We start from the raw sequence: 19,489 nt of genomic DNA on the forward strand, positions 1-19,489 counted from the left end.
AATAAGGATTTGGGCAGAAAACAGCTCCCAAGACCTATCCAAGAAGAAAATCTGAATTTCTCTATCAGTCCTGAAACTACCTAGAGCTCCCTAATGGGCTATAGGAATCCTGGGGTAATTGTGGATCACAACCAACTACTCTGGGCCTGTCAAAACCCAAACTCCATCACTAGACTTCCCTTGGAGATCTGGTAGTATGAACCTCAACATCTGGTGGCTATTATATCCTTTAGGCCAGATCCCAGGGCTTCAACAATTTTAGGGCTTTGTTTGAGATAGCTATCTGGAATTACTTAGCCATTCATCAGCAATTTAAAATCACCTACTCCAAATCTCACTGCATTTGCTCCAATAAAAAAACACTAACTCAGGCCGGGCGCAGTGGCTCAAGTCTGTAATCCCAGCACTTTGGGAGGCCGAGGCGGGTGGATCACAGCTCAGGAGATGGAGACCATCCTGGCTAACACAGTGAAACCCCGTCTCTACTAAAAATAGAAAAAAAATTAGCCGGGTGTGGTGGTGGGCACCTGTAGTCCCAGCTGCTCGGGAGGCTGAGGCAGGAGAATGGTGTGAACCCGGGAGGCAAAGCTTGCAGTGAGCTGAGATCACGCCACTGCACTCCAGCCTGGGTGACAGAGCAAGACTCCGTTTCAAAAAAAAAACACTGATGCAGAGAAGCTTATATCCAAGATTTCAGAACCAAGCTAAAAAGGAAAAAAGTAATTTCTGACATGAATATGTTATATAAAGTGACAAATTTTAAAAAATATGAATTACTTCAGGAATGTCTTTCAGAATGAAGACAAAACTAATCTTTTGATAGTGAGTTACTGTCTTCATATAACATCACACTCAAAGGCATATCAAAGGCAAAGCCAAAATTCTATTTATTTTAAAGGATGCCAAAGCTAGATTAACTTTTCTTTCTTTAACATGTCAAATAAAAATGATGCCTTGGTAAAGAGGACTGTTAAACAGAACTGGATGGGGGCTTTAAAACATAAAAACAACATAGGCTTAAATTTTAAAAATATTCCTGTGCCACCTTCTTGCTAAACCACCTCCCCTATCCTACGTCTACCAGTATTTTTGTTTTTTGCCAGACCACCACTGGTAACTTTCCAGAAGCGGGGTACAGATTATTATTCTAAATTTGAGTTTTATTTTTGTTGATAAAAATCCCTTTTAAAAACAAATATATCTTGGAAAAGTTAATTCTATATCATCTTTCAATGAAGCCTCAGGGAACAGCGAAAGGAAAAGGAGTAAAGAGAGAGGGGAAGAAATAATTTGAGAAATAAACAATGTCTATTAGTCCTCTGGGCTAATAAAGAATATCTGTTAGCACTTCCAAAGCTATTAGAAGAAGATAAGGAAATCACGCCTTAAGTGAAGTAAGGTAGGGTAAGAAACCAGTCTAAAAGTCTTATATCTAAGTAAATAAAATAGGAACAAATGACTTTTATTGGAGATTACACACAGCCCAGGTAATAAAACCACACGTGTTATACCTGTGCCACAGCTAGATGCTAGATTAAACAACTTATATGGCATACCAAAGTAATACTATGGGTGATGCACACATCTTCTGTGAGGGTTTTTAAAAAGGTTATCAATGAGTCAGAAAGAATCTGCAAAATACATTCAACAAAACTGAATCAAAGATTTTTAAAGCTCCATTCCAAATAGTTACTAAAAAGAGTCTCTACTCCAGTGTTCATGGTTTTTGCCAGGTTTCCAATGAGGGTCTCCCAAGGACCACATCCAAATGAAGTAACTATAAAAGCCACATGTTTATCAATATTTAATCCATGGGCCCAAAACATACTCTATGATCTAATTTAGAGTAAACTTCAATTTAAGGTTTTATTTTTAGGATCCTCAGAACTTTCATTTCTCAGTCTTTTTTGTTATGTTTAACATAGCCAGATATGTCCTTCCTTTATCTATCCAGATCTTTAATAAATCAGAAATTAAAAGCAGAAAAGAGATTCTTTAAAACGAAGGAGTTTCTACCACTAACTACCAAAATGTCTTTGACTCGACCACTCAACTTTGAGCTCCAGTTTTATCCTTCACTCAATATGAGAGCCACTGTCTCCTATACATGCCTCAAATGCTAGGCACTGAGGATACAAAATTGAACAAAACAGAATCTTTGCATTTGGGGCATAGTCATTTGGCAGAAAGAGACATACGAACAAATAATTACAATGCTAACTATTCAGCCTTACAATAGGAGACAAGAACAGAGTATCGTGCAAACAAAGTAGTCACAGCCACTGAGTCTGCCTAAAAGACTATGCTAAGCCTTTTCAAGGGGATTTGACATTTAAACTTACTTGCAATGAGGCAGTTAGGCTAGTCAATCTATTTTGTGTTAAAGAGAGGACAGAAAGTTGAAGGTCATGAGATCTTATTTGTCAAAAACAGCTGGTACATATGATTTCAGTTTGTTATTAATCTCTTTTTTTTTTTAAGACAGGGTCTCACTCTGTCACACATGCTGCAGTGCAATGGCATGATCATGGCTCACTGCAGCCTTCAACTCCTGGGATCAAGTGATCCTCTTGCCTTAACCTCCTGAGTGGCTGGGACTGCATGCCACCACAGCCAGCTAATTTATTTTTATTTTTTTGTAGAGATGGAGGGTGTCTCACTTTGCTGCCCAGGCTGGTCTCGAACTCTTTGCTTCAAGTGATCCTCCCACCTGGGCTTTCCAAAGTGTTGGAATTACAAGCATGAGCCACCATGCCTGGCTGCTATTAACCTAATCGCTATACCAAAAAGAAAGTATTTTACTCTTACAATTCTTATGTTCTCTTCCAAACTTGTCCTCTTCTTCTCTTTCCTCAATTAATAGTAATACCATCTAAGATTCAACTATCCATAACTAATCACCAATTTCTATTGACTCCATTCCATACTCTTTACTTTGTCTACTTCTATCTCAATGGCCACCATCATCTCTTACCTAAATTACTGCACAGCCTTAAAAAGCGTCTTTATGCCTCTGGTATCCCTTCTCCCAACCAACCAATTCTTCAAACTGTAGCCGAATGATATTTCCAAGAAACAGGCTGATCAAATGATAACCACCTTAAAATTATTTAACTGCTCCCTATGGATCTCAGGAAGTCTAAACTCTTCGTTCAGCATGGTAGACAAGACTTTTCAATACCTGGCATGCTTTACTTCATGTTACAATCTTTTATAGTCATCCTGAACCCTTTTGCAGCTTCCTCAGTATACACTGCTCACTCACCATCCTCTGCAGACTTTCCAAGACTCCCTTCAAAAAGGAATCAGGTGACCTTCCAAAATATCTTTCAGTACGTCCAGTACCTTCTGCTTCTCCATTACCATACTTGCCACATTATATAGTACTTTAATTACCTGTCTTTCCTTTACAAAGTTCTGAATTCCTTAAGGAAAGGATAAAAACTATCTTATATATTCTTATATTTCCTATATAAAGCATTCTGCCTGTCTGGCACTGACATACAGCTCATATTTGATAAATAGTTGTTGAATGCATGAATAAATTGAATGAATGAATGAATGAATGAACAAATTACAAAGAAAAATTCAATACTCTCCAATTTGTAATGCTTATTACCTACTCTTTAGAAATACTACCCTTTAGCAAAACCACATTTAAACCATGAGCTTTTAATAATTAACTCGTTTTCAGAGACAGAAATAAAGGCTACACCTAAAACTCAAATTCGAATAAGCTTTAAAAATGTATTTACGTCTTCTAGCTGCTATAAGCTTACTATTTAAGTCATTTTTTGGAGAAAATACATATGTATCAGACTCACAATAGGCTGTACATCTGAAAAGTAAAATTACAACTACATATGCACTATTACATTATTTTCACAGGTAAAATGGTGAGTTTGCTTTTAAACATAAGTGAAAGCTGCACCTCATCACTGACTCACCGATTCTTTTCCAGCTCATTGTGTGTAGATCTAAAAGAAAAAAAAAAAAAAGCATTAGCCATGCTTTGTTGATAAAAGCTATAGAAAGACAGGAGGTTATGCTACACCCAATGAATGTATTTAACAATGCAATATATGGTCAGACTTCTACAAGCTCACTCATCAAGAGGAAATAGTCTACATTCATTAAGATTGCTTATTCAAATATAGTATTTTCAGTTAACAACTCTAAATATTCTGAAACTGGAGTTTGTTATTTTAATAAAAGTAATACTAGCACATGTTCTCCCTACTTCTAGCATCCTAGATTTTGTTGATCTGTAGATGTTATATAAGAAATTTTAAATATAATCCTGTTTTTGTTTAAAAAAAAAAAAAGTGTGTGTACTTCCATGTTCTCCTTTATCTCCATCTACCCACTTCTAAACAGAGAAAAAAAAGTTTTGGCTAGCATAAAAGCCAAAAAAGGCTTGCCTTACTGCTAAGTGATAGAGGCAAATCCAAGTCTTCCCACCTTATTTTGTGAAACAAAAACAAGAAAAAGTTATACATGAAAGAAAAATATACTAATATAAGAAAAAATATATTAATAAAATCAAGAAACATATTTTACAAGACTGGATAATTCGAAATGTTAGCAATGGTTATTGTTTTGTTTTGGTGCCTTTTTTTCATTTTGCTTCTCATTGTTTTAAATGATACCATCTATTGAACAAGTACAGCATATGGGGAACAGTGGGATAAGCAGTTAATGTATCTTATTTTATCCCTAAAACAACCTTTGTTTTATAAACAAGAATACTGAAGCTCAGAGAAGTCAAGAAATATACTCCTATCCCAAGAGTATAAAGTGGCAGCCATGATTTAAATCCAGGTCTATCTTAATAATCCCCAAATCTTAACCATTCAGTGAGAAGCAATACTGAATAGAGGTTAAGGGCACAGACTCTAAGGCCAAACTGCCTGAGTTCAAATACTGTATGGCCTCAGTAAAGTCCCTCCATTTCTCTGTGCTCGGTTTCCTCATCTGTGAAATAGGAAAAATAACAGTATTTGCCTCATATCATTGTCATAAGGATTAACAAGTTTACACTAAATAGCAAAATATAATGAACTCTAAAGTTAGCTACTATTAGAATTATACTAGTTCCCTGGAATTAACATGTGTTACTTTTGCAATAACTTAACATTAACAACAATAGGAATTTTGTGAAGGACAATTTAAATTCCTGTCACTAGAACTAAAACTTTCATCATTTTGTAGATTCTGGTTAATGTCAAATGCTTAAAGAATATTGACTGCTTTAATCTGATTATTTCAATGGATATTTAATAATCAGATCCTCAAACCTTAAAATTAAGAGTGCTTTTGGCCGGGCGCGGTGGCTCAAGCCTGTAATCCCAGCACTTTGGGAGGCCAAGACGGGCGGATCACGAGGTCAGGAGATCGAGACCATCCTGGCTAACACAGTGAAACCCCGTCTCTACTAAAAAATACAAAAAACGAGCCGGGCGATGTGGCGGGCGCCTGTAGTCCCAGCTACTCGGGAGGCTGAGGCAGGAGAATGGTGTAAACCCGGAAGGCGGAGCTTGCAGTGAGCTGAGATCCGGCCACTGCACTCCAGCCTGGGCGACTGAGCGAGACTCCGTCTCAAAAAAAAAAAAAAAAAAAAGAGTGCTTTTGCTGGTCTCGTAATTTGTGTAAATTTTATCCACTGTCTTAGCTCAAGGGCCAAAAGACTTCTCTGAGTTACTGTCTCCTATCCACCTTTTGCTTCATGAGTAATTTCATAAAGTCTAAGAGACATGAGATTAAAAAGACTGATACTCATTTTAAAAAATATTATCTTAACAAAAGGACTTCTCCTTTGAGGGAAGTAAATAGAGTCTTACGATGTTTCAAGAATTCAGATAGAAGAAACTATAAAAGCATAGTCAGAAATCCTAGTTTAACAGCGACTCGGAGCTCAAAATTCAATAAATTACAACCACAGTGTGCCTTTATCACCATAAAAGTGTTTATTTAAAATTTTGTTAATCTTTGTTTGAATTAAATGTTAAAGTAAATCAGTTAAGTTAGAAGAGGGAAAAGGCCTATTTAAAGAGGTTTAGAAGAAAAAATATCATTCAAAATTGGAGTAAAGAATCAATAATAAGATTCCCCACCCCCACTAGTGAGCAAGTTTTGGTTTAATTGCCTCTCTCTGAGAAGAAAACTAAAAACAAAACAAAAAGACAATGCACATATAAAATACTACAGTAAGTAATAAATGGAAACATTGTATTTAGAGAAGAGTAGACTATTTGCCATAGACTTATTCTAAACAGCCATAAACTTATTCTAAACAGTCTGGCAATCGCACTGACAGCCATCAGTGCAAGAGATAATATACTTGACAATAACCAATTGTTGAATTCCAATATTATATTGAGTCTATTATCAAAGCTAGCTCCAAAAGATCATAATCTGACCCACTGCTGTGAACAAAATTAAAACAGCGGGTTCTTCCTGCCTGTCAAACAGACATTTCTTTATTATCTTTTTTTAAAGAAAATGATAGCTAAGATTATGAACCTTTTCACTAAACCAGGAAATGCATGCCACATTTAATTATACCACCAGCAAAATTTAGCAAGATTTTCAAATAACAAGAAGCAAAAATGATCATAAATATACAAATCATTACCATGTTGCCATGTTCTTCCAATTTTTTTTTAAAAGCATCAATAGTGTTTACTTCTGTTTTGATGGGTTTTTACCTGTAATATCAAGTCAACAAATACTGAGAAGCTTCAGTGTTCAAGGCTGTCTTACAGTGCAGGAAATCAAAGACCGTCTCCATTGGGTAAATTAAGATATGTTTAGCAATAATTATAACTGAAGGCAAAATAAATATACAAAGAAAGGTACAAAGTATTATGGGAGTTCAAAAGAGACAGTTTACTTCCAAATGGCACTGTAAGAAAAACTTCAGAAAAGGGTGGCATTTGTTCTAAGGCTTAAATGATAGGTACATTGGCTACTGGTAGAGTCTGAAACTGTTAAGGAGATACCATTCCAAGTGGAAGGGATAAGATAAGCAAACAAGTCGAGTTGTGAAGTCCAAAGCAAAACCAGCAAACAACACAGAGAGAACAAAAAGACCCATGGTGTTAGAGAAAGAAAGTCCTGAATCTAAATATTAACTCTGTCACTCACATTAGCTGTGTAACTTTGGGACAAATTATTTAACCTCTCTGGTTTAGTTTCCTCATCTGTAAAACTGGAGTATTACATATGCCTCAGCCAGGTTACTGTGAGAATTAGAGAAACATATATAAAAACATCTAGCTCCTAATAAACATTTAACAGACGTTAGCTATTGTTAGCTGTTAATATTTTTATTATTTTTTTAAAAGACTAAAATTATGGTACCCAAAACGTTATTAACTATACTACATGGGACAACAAATTGATAGATTCTCAATAACAGAATTAGCCTGGAAATAAGCAAACGACAACCATAATGATGGAAAGAGAAACTGAACGATAGGTGACTGAAGCTACTTGATCATTTAGTCAGCTGTGAGGACAGTACAAGGTTTAGGAGTATATTACAGAGAGAGATGCCTAATTATATGTACACAGAGAAAGTAATCCAAACAGCAGAGGTGATAAACAAGTAATTAAACGCATCACACGCTAGCACATTCAGAAACAACCCCTTTGCTTCTCTGAGCTATGTGTCCACCCAAGCCCTTCCAATAATGTTCCACTGAAATATTCAATTACGATAAATTCCCTGTGTAAGGCTGAGATGTTCTGAATAACCCATCTAGTTAGCCCACTTTTCTTCTCCCAATAAAATGCACCTCTGAGAGCAAACACTAATGAACTGTGTCTTCCTTTCAAACACCCTTACCCTGAATGCTTAACAACTTCCAATGACAGAGAAAAAGACATGTCTATCATTTTATCACTGAATCACAGGTAATATTTTTCACAAACAGCATCCCTTTAAGAGAGGCATCCTAATGTATTCCCTATTTGAATGGGAGTCATTATCTATGAAATGCGACTACCTTAACCAGATATGTGACTTTTCATTGACTACAACATAGCTCCAATACATAAACTTGTGATTATTTAGGGTGTAGTTTGGTGGTAGTCAAAGAAATGAACCATAGAATTGAAACTATACGAAATGGTACAGTTTGGCTCAAGAGCAGTACCATCGTGGAAAGAAAATAAAAACCCCTACTCCAGAATTCCAATACTCTCTTCTAGCAAAAGAAAAGATTTCTAATTTTGATGAATTAATGAGCCAAACCCCTACACTTTGTTAACATTATCATTTAACTTACTTTCTAATCCTGAAGTGCCTCACACATGTTGCCCTCCACACAATGAAAAGAACACATTCTACGAAGCTAAATTCTAATTGGTATCCTAAAGCTTACAATTCTTACACATATACATAGAGGGCAAGAAAAACAGAAAATTTCAGCTACAGTAGAGCAGGTATCTCTCAAGGATGTACCAAAGGGGTTGAGATTGAAAATATACTGGGATTAGTGGAACAGTAAAACTTCTATTTATTATTACTCTTCTTTTAAGATGGTAGTTTTGTGCATTTGTTTCCATCAAAAAGTACATCTCATTTTAAAAACCATTAAAAACAGTAAAAGTTGAATACTGTAAACTTTTAGAAAAAATGCCTCATAAGAAATATATTGCTTCTTTCTTAACAATGACAAAACCATTACCACCACAAGAACTAAGCCCCAAACAGCAAGTATCTAAACAAGATGCACAACAATAACTACAATCAAAAACCTTTTTCCTTAAAACTTACATATCAAAGCTGGATATATGTATACTTCGTGACTAAGTATTTCCACCTACAGGCATATACCAAACCAATATATGTTTACATGTTCACCAAAGGACATACAAAAGAATGCTCATATAGAACTATTCATACTGACCCCAAACTGGAAACATTCATCAATAGTAGAATGCATAAACTGTGAAACATTCATACAACGTAGTATTATACAGCAATGAGAATAAACTAACTACAACTATTGTACAGTAACATGGATTAATCGACACAATTTCAACATAATTTGAATGAAAAAAGCCAAACACACACGAAAAGTACACACTACATAACTCCATTCACATAAAGTTCAAAACCGGTAAAACTAAACTGTGGCATAAAAAGTTAGAATTAAAAAAAAAAGTTGGAATTGCAGTTACCTTGGGGAAGGGGTGACAGTGACTGGAAAAGTCAGGAGGGGGTTTCTGAGATTTGTAATATTTCTTTGCTTTTGTAAAAATGCATTGAACTGTACACAAAATTTGTATGCTTTTTTGTATGTACATTTTACTTTGGTAAACAGGAAAAAAATTTTTAATAGCATACAGACTGAATTCTTTAAAAATCAATTCTTACTTCAAATATAGCAAACACCCTAATGTAAGTCCTTGACAAATCTTTTGGCATACTACATAAACATCTCAAAGAAATGTGCTTTGTAAAGGATAATTTTTAACAAATCTAAAAGTACTGAAATCATACACAGTAAGTTCTCCAATCACAATGAAATTTAATTAGAAATCAGCAACAGTAAGCTAATTAGAAAAATCCCAATATTTGGAACATAAATCACAGCTCAAAGAACAAATTGCAGAGAAATTAGAAAATATTCTAAACTTAATGACACAACATATCAAAAGTTGTTGAATGTAGCTAAAGCAGTGCTTAAACACAACTGTTTAGCTTTAAATCCTTCTGTTGGGAGGGTAGTGTCCAAAATCAATGATCCAAGATTCCACCTTAAGAAAGCAGAAAAAGGAACAAACTAAACTGAAAGAAGTTGAGCAATGGTTCTCAACTGTGAGCAGTTTTGCCCATCAAGACATCTGACAATGTCTGGAGATACTCCGGTTATGCCAACTAGGAGGAGGCTACTGGCATTTTGTGAGGAGATGCTAGGGATGCTGCTAAACATCCTAAGATGCACAAAACAGAATTATCTGACCCCAAATGTCAAGACTGCTAACGCTGAGAAACTGAAGTAGAGAAATATAATAAAAACCAGAGATAGGAATGAAAGAAATAGAAAATGAGAAATAGTGAAAATCAGTAAAATTGAAAGCTGACTTTTAAAAATCAATATATTGATAAACTACCTCTAAGGCTGATGAAGAATAAAAGACAAAAATTACAACACAAAAACAGTATCAAGAGTGTGCATCATTACAGATTCTACATACATCATACATTAAAAGGATAAGAGAATATTATTAACAACTTTATGCCAACAATTGCCCAGATCATCTAAATTTGATAACTTAGATGATATGAACAAATTTCTTGAAAGACACAAATGATCAAAACTAGCTCAAGAAGAAACAGAAACTCTGAATTGCCTTTCACCTATTAAAGAGATTAAAATCATAATTTAAAAAAAAAAAAAAAAAAAAAACTTCCCACAAAGAAAACTCCAGGCCTGTAAGTTCTCCATTAGCAAATTTTACCAGGCATTTAAGGAATAAATAAAACCAATCCTACATAAAATATTTGAAAAAATAAAGATAGAGGGAACACTTTCCAAATCATTTTATGAGACCAGTATTAGCCTGATACCAAAACCTGACAAAGAAATTACATAGAAAACAAACAAAACAAATACTAATATCTCTCATGAACGTAGACACAAAAATTCTAACAAAATATTGCCAAATTGAACCTAATAATATAAAGAAAGTACCCTAGTTCTTGGGACAGAGCTTCTAAAACCTTGAAATTTTCTGAGTAATTAGGAGTGTCTTCATTATTCATGGTGAGTCTTTGGACCACACCTGAGTTTATGCCAAGGAGAGAGAACTCAGGATAGGGGCTGGTCACATCAGAAAGACCAACCATGTGATTAGAGGGTTGGGGCTTTGAGTCACTGATTCTGGCCAGGAGAGAAGTACTGGGAACTGACAACCATATAACCAATGCTTCAATCAATCATGCTTATGTAATAATATCCCAATAAAAACTCTGGAACCTGAAACTTGGGTGAGTTTCATGGTTAGTAAACATATAAATGTGCCAGGAGGGTAATGCATCCTGATTCCATGGAAAAGGCATAGAAGCTCTGTGTCCAGGTTCCTCCCAGACTTCACTCTCTGTGTCTGTGCATTTGGCTGGTCCTGATCTGTATCATTTACAATAAAACTTGCAATTATAAGCATAGCAGCTGGGCATGGTAGCGCATGCCTGTACTGTTAGCTACTTGAGAGACTGAGGCAGAAGGACTGCCTTGAGCCCAGGATTTTGAGGTTGCAGTGAGCTATGATCTTACCACTGCACTCTACTCTGGGTGACAGTGAGACCCTGTCTCTAAAAACAGACAAAGTGTAGCACTTTCCTGAGTTACAAGTAGTGCTAGCAAATTGTCAAACCTGAAGGGGCTGTAGGAACCTCTGAATTTGCAGCCGGTTGGTCAGATGTGAGAGTGGCCTGAGGACTCCTAAACTTACGGCTGGCATCTGTAGCGAGGGCAGACATGTTGGGAACTAAATCCTTAAACCTGTGAAGTTTGTTTTAGCTCTCGGTTGTTAGTATCGGTACTGCAACAGTACACAATACAACATGACTACGTAGGATTTACTTCAGGAATGCAGGTTTAAGAGACTCAAAAATCAATCAATGTAATCCTCCATATTAACAGAATAAAAAAGAAAATGACAGTATCACCTCAATAGATGTAGAAAAAGCATTTAATAAAATTTACCATCCATTCATGATAAAAACTCAGCAAATAAGGGAAGAAAGGAATTCACTCAACCTAAAAGGCATCTAAGAAAAACTATAGTCACACTCAATGGTCAAAGAATGCATTTTTTCATAAGATCAGGAACAGGGCAAGAATGTCCATTCTCATCACTTCTATCCAGCACTGTACTAGAGATTCTAGCCAGTGAAATAAAACAAAAAAAAAGGAAACACAGAGAAGGAAATGGAAAAAATAAAAATGTCTTTACTTGCAAACAACATTACTGTCTATTTAGAAAATCCTAAAGAAGCTGGGCATGGTGGCTCACGCCTGTAATCCCAGCACTTTGGGAGGCTGAGACAGGTGGATTACCTGAGGTCAGGAGTTCGAAACCAGCCTGACCAACATGGAGAAACCCTGTCTCTACTAAAAATACAAAAATTAGTCGGGCGTGGTGGCGCATGCCTGTAATCCCAGTTACTCAGGAGGCTGAGGCAGGAGAATCACTTGAACCCAGGAGGTGGAGGTTGCAGTGAGCCAAGATTGCGCCATTGCACTCCAGCCTGGGCAACAAGAGTGAAACTCCGTCTCGGAAAAAAGAAAAAAAAAGAAAATCCTAAGGAATATACAGACTATTAGAACAATTAAGTTTAGCGAAGTCAGTTCACAAAACCAATATGCCAAATTGAATTGCCATTTAAAATAGCATCAAAGAATACTTAAGGGTAAATTTAACAAAGTATGTGCATGACCCACACTCTGAAAACCTAAAAAATACTGCTGAAATTTGAAAACATCCAAATAATAGACATACCATGTTAATGAACTAGAAGATTCAATAGTTAAGACATATCGAGTTTCCCCCAATTAATTTACAGATCCAATGCAATCCCAATAAAAATTCCAGCAGGCTCTCTGTTGTAGAAATTTACAAACTGATTCTAATTTATGTAAAAATGCCGGCCATGTGCAGTGGCTCACGCCTGTAATCCCAACACTTTGGAAGGTAGAGGTGGGAGGATTGCATGAGCCCAGGAGTTCAAGACCAGCCTGGGCAACATGGTGAAACCGTACCTCTACAAAAAATACAAAAATTAGCGAAGTGTAGGAGTGCACACCTGTGGTCCCAGCTCCTAACTCAGGAGGCTGTGATGGGAGAATCACCTGAGCCCAAGAAGGTTAAGGCTGCAGTGGGCCATGATCATGCCACTGCACTCCAGCCTGGGTGAAAGAGTGAAAGCCTGTCTCAAAAAAATAAATTAATTAAAATAAAAATGCAAAAGACCCAGAATAGCCAAAGGAACTTTTGAAAAAGAAGAACCAAGTCAGAGTACATTCATTACCTGATTTCATAACTTTCTGAAAAACTATAATAATTAAGACTGTGTGGCATTAGAATAAGGATGAATATTTAGATCAAAGGATCAGAACAGAAAATCCAGAAATAAGATGCACAAGTCTGTGGTCAACTGATTTTTCACAAAGATGCCAAGGCCATTTGATGAATAAAGTATAGTCTTCTCAACAAATGATGCTGGAACAACTGGACGTCCATTTGCAAAAAAAAAAAAAAAAAAAAATGAACTTCAACCTTTACTTCACCCCCTCTGCAAAAATTAACTCTAAATGAATTTTAGATCTAAATGTAAAACCTAACATAAACTGCTAGAAGAAAATAGAGAAGAAAAAAAATTTTTTTGAGATGGAATCTCACTCTGTTGCCCAGGCTGGAGTGCAGTAGCGTGATCTCAAGTCACTGTAGACTCCACTATGCAGGATTAAGTGATTCTCCTGCTTCAGCCTCCCAAGTAGCTGGGATTACCAGCATGTGCCATCATGCCTGGCTAATGTTTGTATTTTTAGTAGAGACAGGGCTTCACCATGTTGGTCATGCTGGTCTCGAACACCTGACCTCGAGATCCACCTGCCTCGTCCTCCCAAACTGTTGGGAATACAGGCATGAGCCACCACACCTGGCCAACAGAGCTCATTTATTTATTTATTTATTTATTTATTTATTTGAGACGGAGTCTTGCTCTGTCGCCCAGGCTGGAGTGCAGTGGCACAATCTTGGCTCACTGCAAGCTCCGCCTCCCGGGTTCACAACATTCTCCTGCCTCAGCCTCCCAAGTAGCTGGGACTACAGACGCCCGCCACCATGCCCGGCTAATTTTTTGTATTTTTAGTAGAGACGGGGTTTCACCATGTTAGCCAGAATGGTCTCTATCTCCTGACCTCATGATCCGCCCTCCTTGGCCTCCCAAAGTGCTGGGATTACAGGTGTGAGCCACCACGCCCGACCCTGTAAAATAATACTTCTTAGGTAAGGGAGCAACACTAGAAACTACAGAGAATTTTGAAGGTTAAAATAACTGGTCTTAAACATATTCTCAAAGTTTAAAAAGACATTAAGATAAACCACTAATTATCTAAACTACTTCATTGGTTAACAACAAATTCTATTACAGAGCAATATTCTAAAAAACCTTTAAAAGTACAGAAAATATCAGCAATTTCCTAACTCACCTGACTTCCAAAGGTAATCATTTTAAGAAAGAGTCAGGCGGCCGGGCGCGGTGGCTCAAGCCTGTAATCCCAGCACTTTGGGAGGCCGAGACGGGCGGATCAGGAGGTCAGGAGATCGAGACCATCCTGGCTAACACGGTGAAACCCCATCTCTACTAAAAAATACAAAAAGCTAGCCGGGCGAGGTGGCGGGCGCCTGTAGTCCCAGCTACTCGGGAGGCTGAGGCAGGAGAATGGCGGGAACCCGGGAGGCGGAGCTTGCAGTGAGCTGAGATCCGGCCACAGCACTCCAGCCTGGGCGACAGAGCGAGACTCTGTCTCAAAAAAAAAAAAAAAAAAAAAAAGAAAGAGTCAGGCATTGGCTGGGCGCGAGCTCATGCCTGTAATCCCAGCACTTTGGGAGGCTGAGGCGGGCAGATCACTTGAGGCCGGGAGTTCAAGACCATCCTGGCCAACATGGTGAAACCCCGTCTCTACTAAAAATACAAAAATTAGCTGGGCATGGTGATGCGCACCTGTAGTCCCAGATACTCAGGAGGCTGAGGTGGGAGAATCACTTGAACCCGGGAGGTGGGGGTTGCAGTGAGCCGAGATGGTGCCCCTGCACTCCAGTCTGGCAACAGAGCAAGACTCTGTCTCAAAAAAAAAAAAAAAGAAAGAAAAGAAAAGAAAAAAAAGAGTCAGGCCTGAAATAAATACTCAGTAAATAATTGTTGGGGGAAAAATGAGTGGTCCTATAGATGTATAACACTTGCATCTATGGGGAAGAGGTGAGTATATTAATAACAATATAAAAATTAGGAGCAACTTCAAAAAAATAGACTTGATATTATGGGTAATGCTGTTAATTATGGTACCGCTGACTGTGTTTTAAAATGTAGGAAATCAAAATAAAAAAACAATCTAACAAAAAAATGCATGTTTATATTTCATCGGCACTATAAAATCACACTAAAAATGGGACCTGGAAATATACTTTGTCAAAGCATACTATCAAACCTCTTTGATTAGATTAGTATCTAGAAAACTCTCCTTACTGAAAAAATGACAAAGAATCATGCCATATTCAAAAGGAGGCAATGTTCTTTCATTTGTAAGGAGAAATCTAGAAGAGAAAGCTTTCTTCGAGTCAACAGTACTGCCTGATTACAACAGTGATGCATGTATTGCTTAAAATCCAGCTTGACAATAAAGTCAGCCACCATCTACAGCTATAAGGCTTAAGCAATCACCATCTCTAAGCCACATGTGCTTTAACCATAAAATGAGTGATAATATTTTGTCTTCATAAAACAGAGAACCATACTGAAGCATTCCCTTTCTACATTTTGTGATCTTCTACATCACATATTCAATATTTTGACAAAAATGCCTTTCATCGAATGGGAACAGAAACAACTGTCCTACTGACTTACAAGGCATGATCATACAAGTCTCCTTCAATACTTCCGTAGAGGAATATAACCTTAAGAAACCCAGCAATAGCAGGCCGGGCGCAGTGGCTCACGCCTATAATCCCAGCACTTTGGGAGGCTGAGGCGGGCGGATCACTTGTGGTCAGGAGTTCCAAACCAGCCTGGCCAACATGGTGAAACCCCATCTCTACCAAAATATACAAAAATTAACCAGGCGTGGTGGCAGGCGACTTAATCCCCATTACTTGGGAGGCAGAGGCAGGAGAATCGTTAATTGTTAAAGGAGGTAGAGGTTGCAGTGAGCCGAGATCTAGCCACTGCACTCAAACCTAGGGGATAAGAGCGAGACTTCTCTCAAAAAAAAAAATAGCATACACTTCAAGGAAGCAAACTTACACTTCAAGGAAGCATTTAAAGGAAAGCCTGAGTTCTTTTAGTATAAAGCATGTAATTCTTGGGAATTTTTCATTTAACTCAATTTTCGTGGAAGACTATCACAAAACACATTTCACTGGAAGTGTTAATCACTCAAAATGCAGAAAATATTGAAGAATAATAACAACATCATTAAGAGTTTAACTGGTACTAATCTACATTTTTGTCCTGAAACTTTGGGAGTTTTCTATGGGACAAAGACCCAGAAACTATTTTTTAAAATAAAAAACTTTGAAACAGAATAGTGGAAAGACATTACACAAAAATAAAAATAAGGCTTCATTCAATTCTTCTGTGAACAAATAGGTTCATGTAGAATACAGATAAGATAAAGCATCTCAAATTACTACTGGAAAAAATCCTTTGTAACTATCCTAGGAAAATAATTCACCACCATCCCTCCCTGCAGAAAAACTAAAAATCCATGAAGATAGCCGATAAGGATGCAAAGCTAAAAATGTAACAATACAATAATTCTATCTAAAATAAGACTAAAACATTTCTTTATTCTATAGTTTAAGAAAAATTAAACTAAAGCCTTATAAGCAACAGAAAAGTTGTTTTTTAGTGTCCTCAATCTTAGAAGGTGGAACTGAAATACTGCTGTTATGAGATTCTTTAGTATCTATAGGACACTAAAGAGAAGAAATATATCAACTTGAAATTAAAGCATAAATTGGCTATTTACTACTTCCCAGATTACCTTAAAACAATGCAATTACTATGTGCGTGTCACAGGCTCATACGAATATTTATTGCCAATATTTGACAGACTTCTGGTTCTTTCAATACGCAAGTTTTTATATTATTTTATTTTCACGAAACAGGATGACACTGAACGTTCTTCAAAATTGTGGCATTCTGTAGCCTACTTGTTTAAAAGAATTGACAGTTTAGAGATTTTTATTCTTTAAATACTACATACTGTTTTTCCAAATGTATCATTAACATCCCTTAGAACGCAAAGTAATTAGAGTTTGCCAAAGCAGGGGTTCTATCATCCTTCCTTCAAGTCTAATATGGTACTCAGCACAAAAAAGAAACTCAATTTAAGACAGTCTACTCGGAGTTTGAAAACCTTCCATTCTTTAAGAAACACATACTATGTACGGGGCACTGTGGTAAGTACTAGGGATAAATGTTTAAGCAGAAGAGACTCAATCCCTGCCCGCCTCACAGTGTTTTTAATCCAGTGAATAGGATACGAATTTAAGAAAGAATTGGATAACAGTATTTCTATAAACGTGATGAACACTATGAAGGAAAAATAGGGGTGCCATGAAGTATGTGAAGACCTGATCTACTACTATGACAGATGAGGAAACATTCCTGAGGAACTTATGATCGAGCTGAAGGAAAAGTGTTGTTCAACAGAGAGAACAAAGGGGGAGGAAAAATGATTTCCGGCAGGGAACAGAAAGTATGCAAAGATCTTGAGGTAGAAGAAAACGTGTATCCAAAGAAGGTTGACCAATATAATTCATAAGAACTGGCCGGGCACGGTGGCTCATGCCTGTAATCCCAGCACTTTGGGAGGCCGAGGCGGGAGGATCATGAGGTCAGGAGATTGAGACCATCCTGGCTAACACAGTGAAACCCTGTCTCTACTAACAATACAAAAAATTAGCCAGGCGTGGTGGCGAACACCTTTGTCCAAGCTACACGGGAGGCTGAGGCAGGAGAATGGCGTGAACCCGGGAGTCAGAGCTTGCAGTGAGCCGAGATCGCACCACTGCACTCCAGCCTAGGTGACAGAGCAAGACAAAAAAAAAAGAACTGTGGTTGCAAGGACACCAGGGAATAAGTTACTGCAGTCGTCCAGGTAAGAGATGATGGTAGCTGAGATTAGGAGGACAGTAATGAAGATAACAGGAAAGAAGGCCGATTGAAGAGATATTTAGGAAGAAATCAGTGTTACACTGCAGCCATGGCTTATTTAGTAGAGTTTTAAGGATGACAGACCTTGAGATTTTTTCACCTGTGATACCAAATAGTAAATAAGCTAGAATCTGAGCTTATCTGATGCTCCCCAAAGAGCCAGATAGCTATTGCAGCCACATTCTCTAACAGCAGTAACATCTTAGCAATGTTGATTTTTGGAAGTGTGCCAGAAGGCTGTGACCAAGACCACAGTAAAATCAAGCATTTATTTTAAAAATAATTATATATTATAGGTCCCACTTCCAACTATCAGAACCATCCCAAATGATAAAATTACTGGTATTTGCAAGGAACATATCTGTAATATCACATTATATCATTTATTTTCTCTCCTTTGTACTTCTGTGAAAATAAGATTTTAAGGCATGGGAGAAAGGGGAATAGGAATTTATAGTATTCGGAGTTAACTTTCAGCATAAATTTATAAAGTAACTTTTTATTTTTTTATTTTTTGGGATGGAGTCTCACTCTGTGGCCCAGGCTGGAGTGCAATGGCGCAATCTCGGCTCACTGAAAGCTCCGCCTCCTAAATTCCAGGAATTATCCTGCCTCAGCCTCCCAAGTAGCAGAGATTACAGGCACACGCTACTATGCCCGGCTAATTTTTGTATTTTGAGTAGAGACAGGGTTTCATCATGTTGGCCAGGCTGGTCTCAAACTCCTGACCTCAGGTGATCCACCTACCTCAGCCTCCCAAAGTGCTGGAATTACAGGCGTGAGCCACTGCACCTGGCCTAAAGTAACATTTTTGTCAGGCATACCATATAATACCTGAGAATATCAGGGGTAAAAGAGTCAATCACCATTATATCTTAAAGATGCTATGATGTCAAAGAAACAAATGTCATTTTATAACATACATCAATGTTCACGATGTATAGTAATAAAAGCTACTTCCACACTAGTAGCTTTTTGATCAGGTAAAAATAAGACACATATACTTATGAACTCTATTCCTTTCCTTGTTTCAGATGATAAACACATGGAAATTTCTGTAAGTCTTCTTTCTGCTTTATGTAACCAGCATAATAAAATCTCTATTAAAATCCAACAGTAAACTTAAAATTAAGAAGAAGCCTACAGAGTCCTCTTTGAAATGGATCAACACTATTGTCAAATACCCCAGTATTGGAACTTCTACCTCAGCTCTCCTTAATTCCACGAAGCAGGCATTTTAAATAAGAGGCTAAGGAGAAATAATTTCTAGTTTTTCATTTTAACATACTAGTTCTCTCTCATAGGCCCCAGCCCAAACCCCACACATTTGTGGATCTTTTGATAATACATTCTAAAATCTATTTATTTCTCTCTCTCTCTTTCTTGCTACTTATATTCCCATATAAAAGTACCTTCTTTTGTTTTAGGTGGTCTAACGTTCACATATTCTCCTTTGGGCACTATCAGAACACTATGGCATGCTTGCAGTTTTACAAATTTTCCGACATGCTATGCTAAAACACAGTAATTAGC

The 19,489-nt window shown here is 37.2% G+C and overlaps 1 protein-coding gene across 4 annotated transcripts in view; it reads right to left on the reverse strand.

The window, feature by feature from the left end:
* Positions 1 to 19,489, reverse strand: part of LOC105466577 (MAX interactor 1, dimerization protein) — an 80,579-nt gene that overhangs the window by 37,693 nt on the left and 23,397 nt on the right. For all 4 annotated transcript variants that reach the window (XM_011715635.2, XM_011715639.2, XM_011715643.3 and 1 more), the window contains exon 3: positions 3,948 to 3,977. In XM_011715635.2, coding sequence (XP_011713937.1) covers positions 3,948 to 3,977 — 30 coding nt within the window. The remainder of the gene's footprint in view (positions 1 to 3,947; positions 3,978 to 19,489) is intronic.

This window comes from Macaca nemestrina, chromosome 9 (assembly GCF_043159975.1).
Source record: "Macaca nemestrina isolate mMacNem1 chromosome 9, mMacNem.hap1, whole genome shotgun sequence".
NCBI lineage: Eukaryota > Metazoa > Chordata > Mammalia > Primates > Cercopithecidae > Macaca > Macaca nemestrina.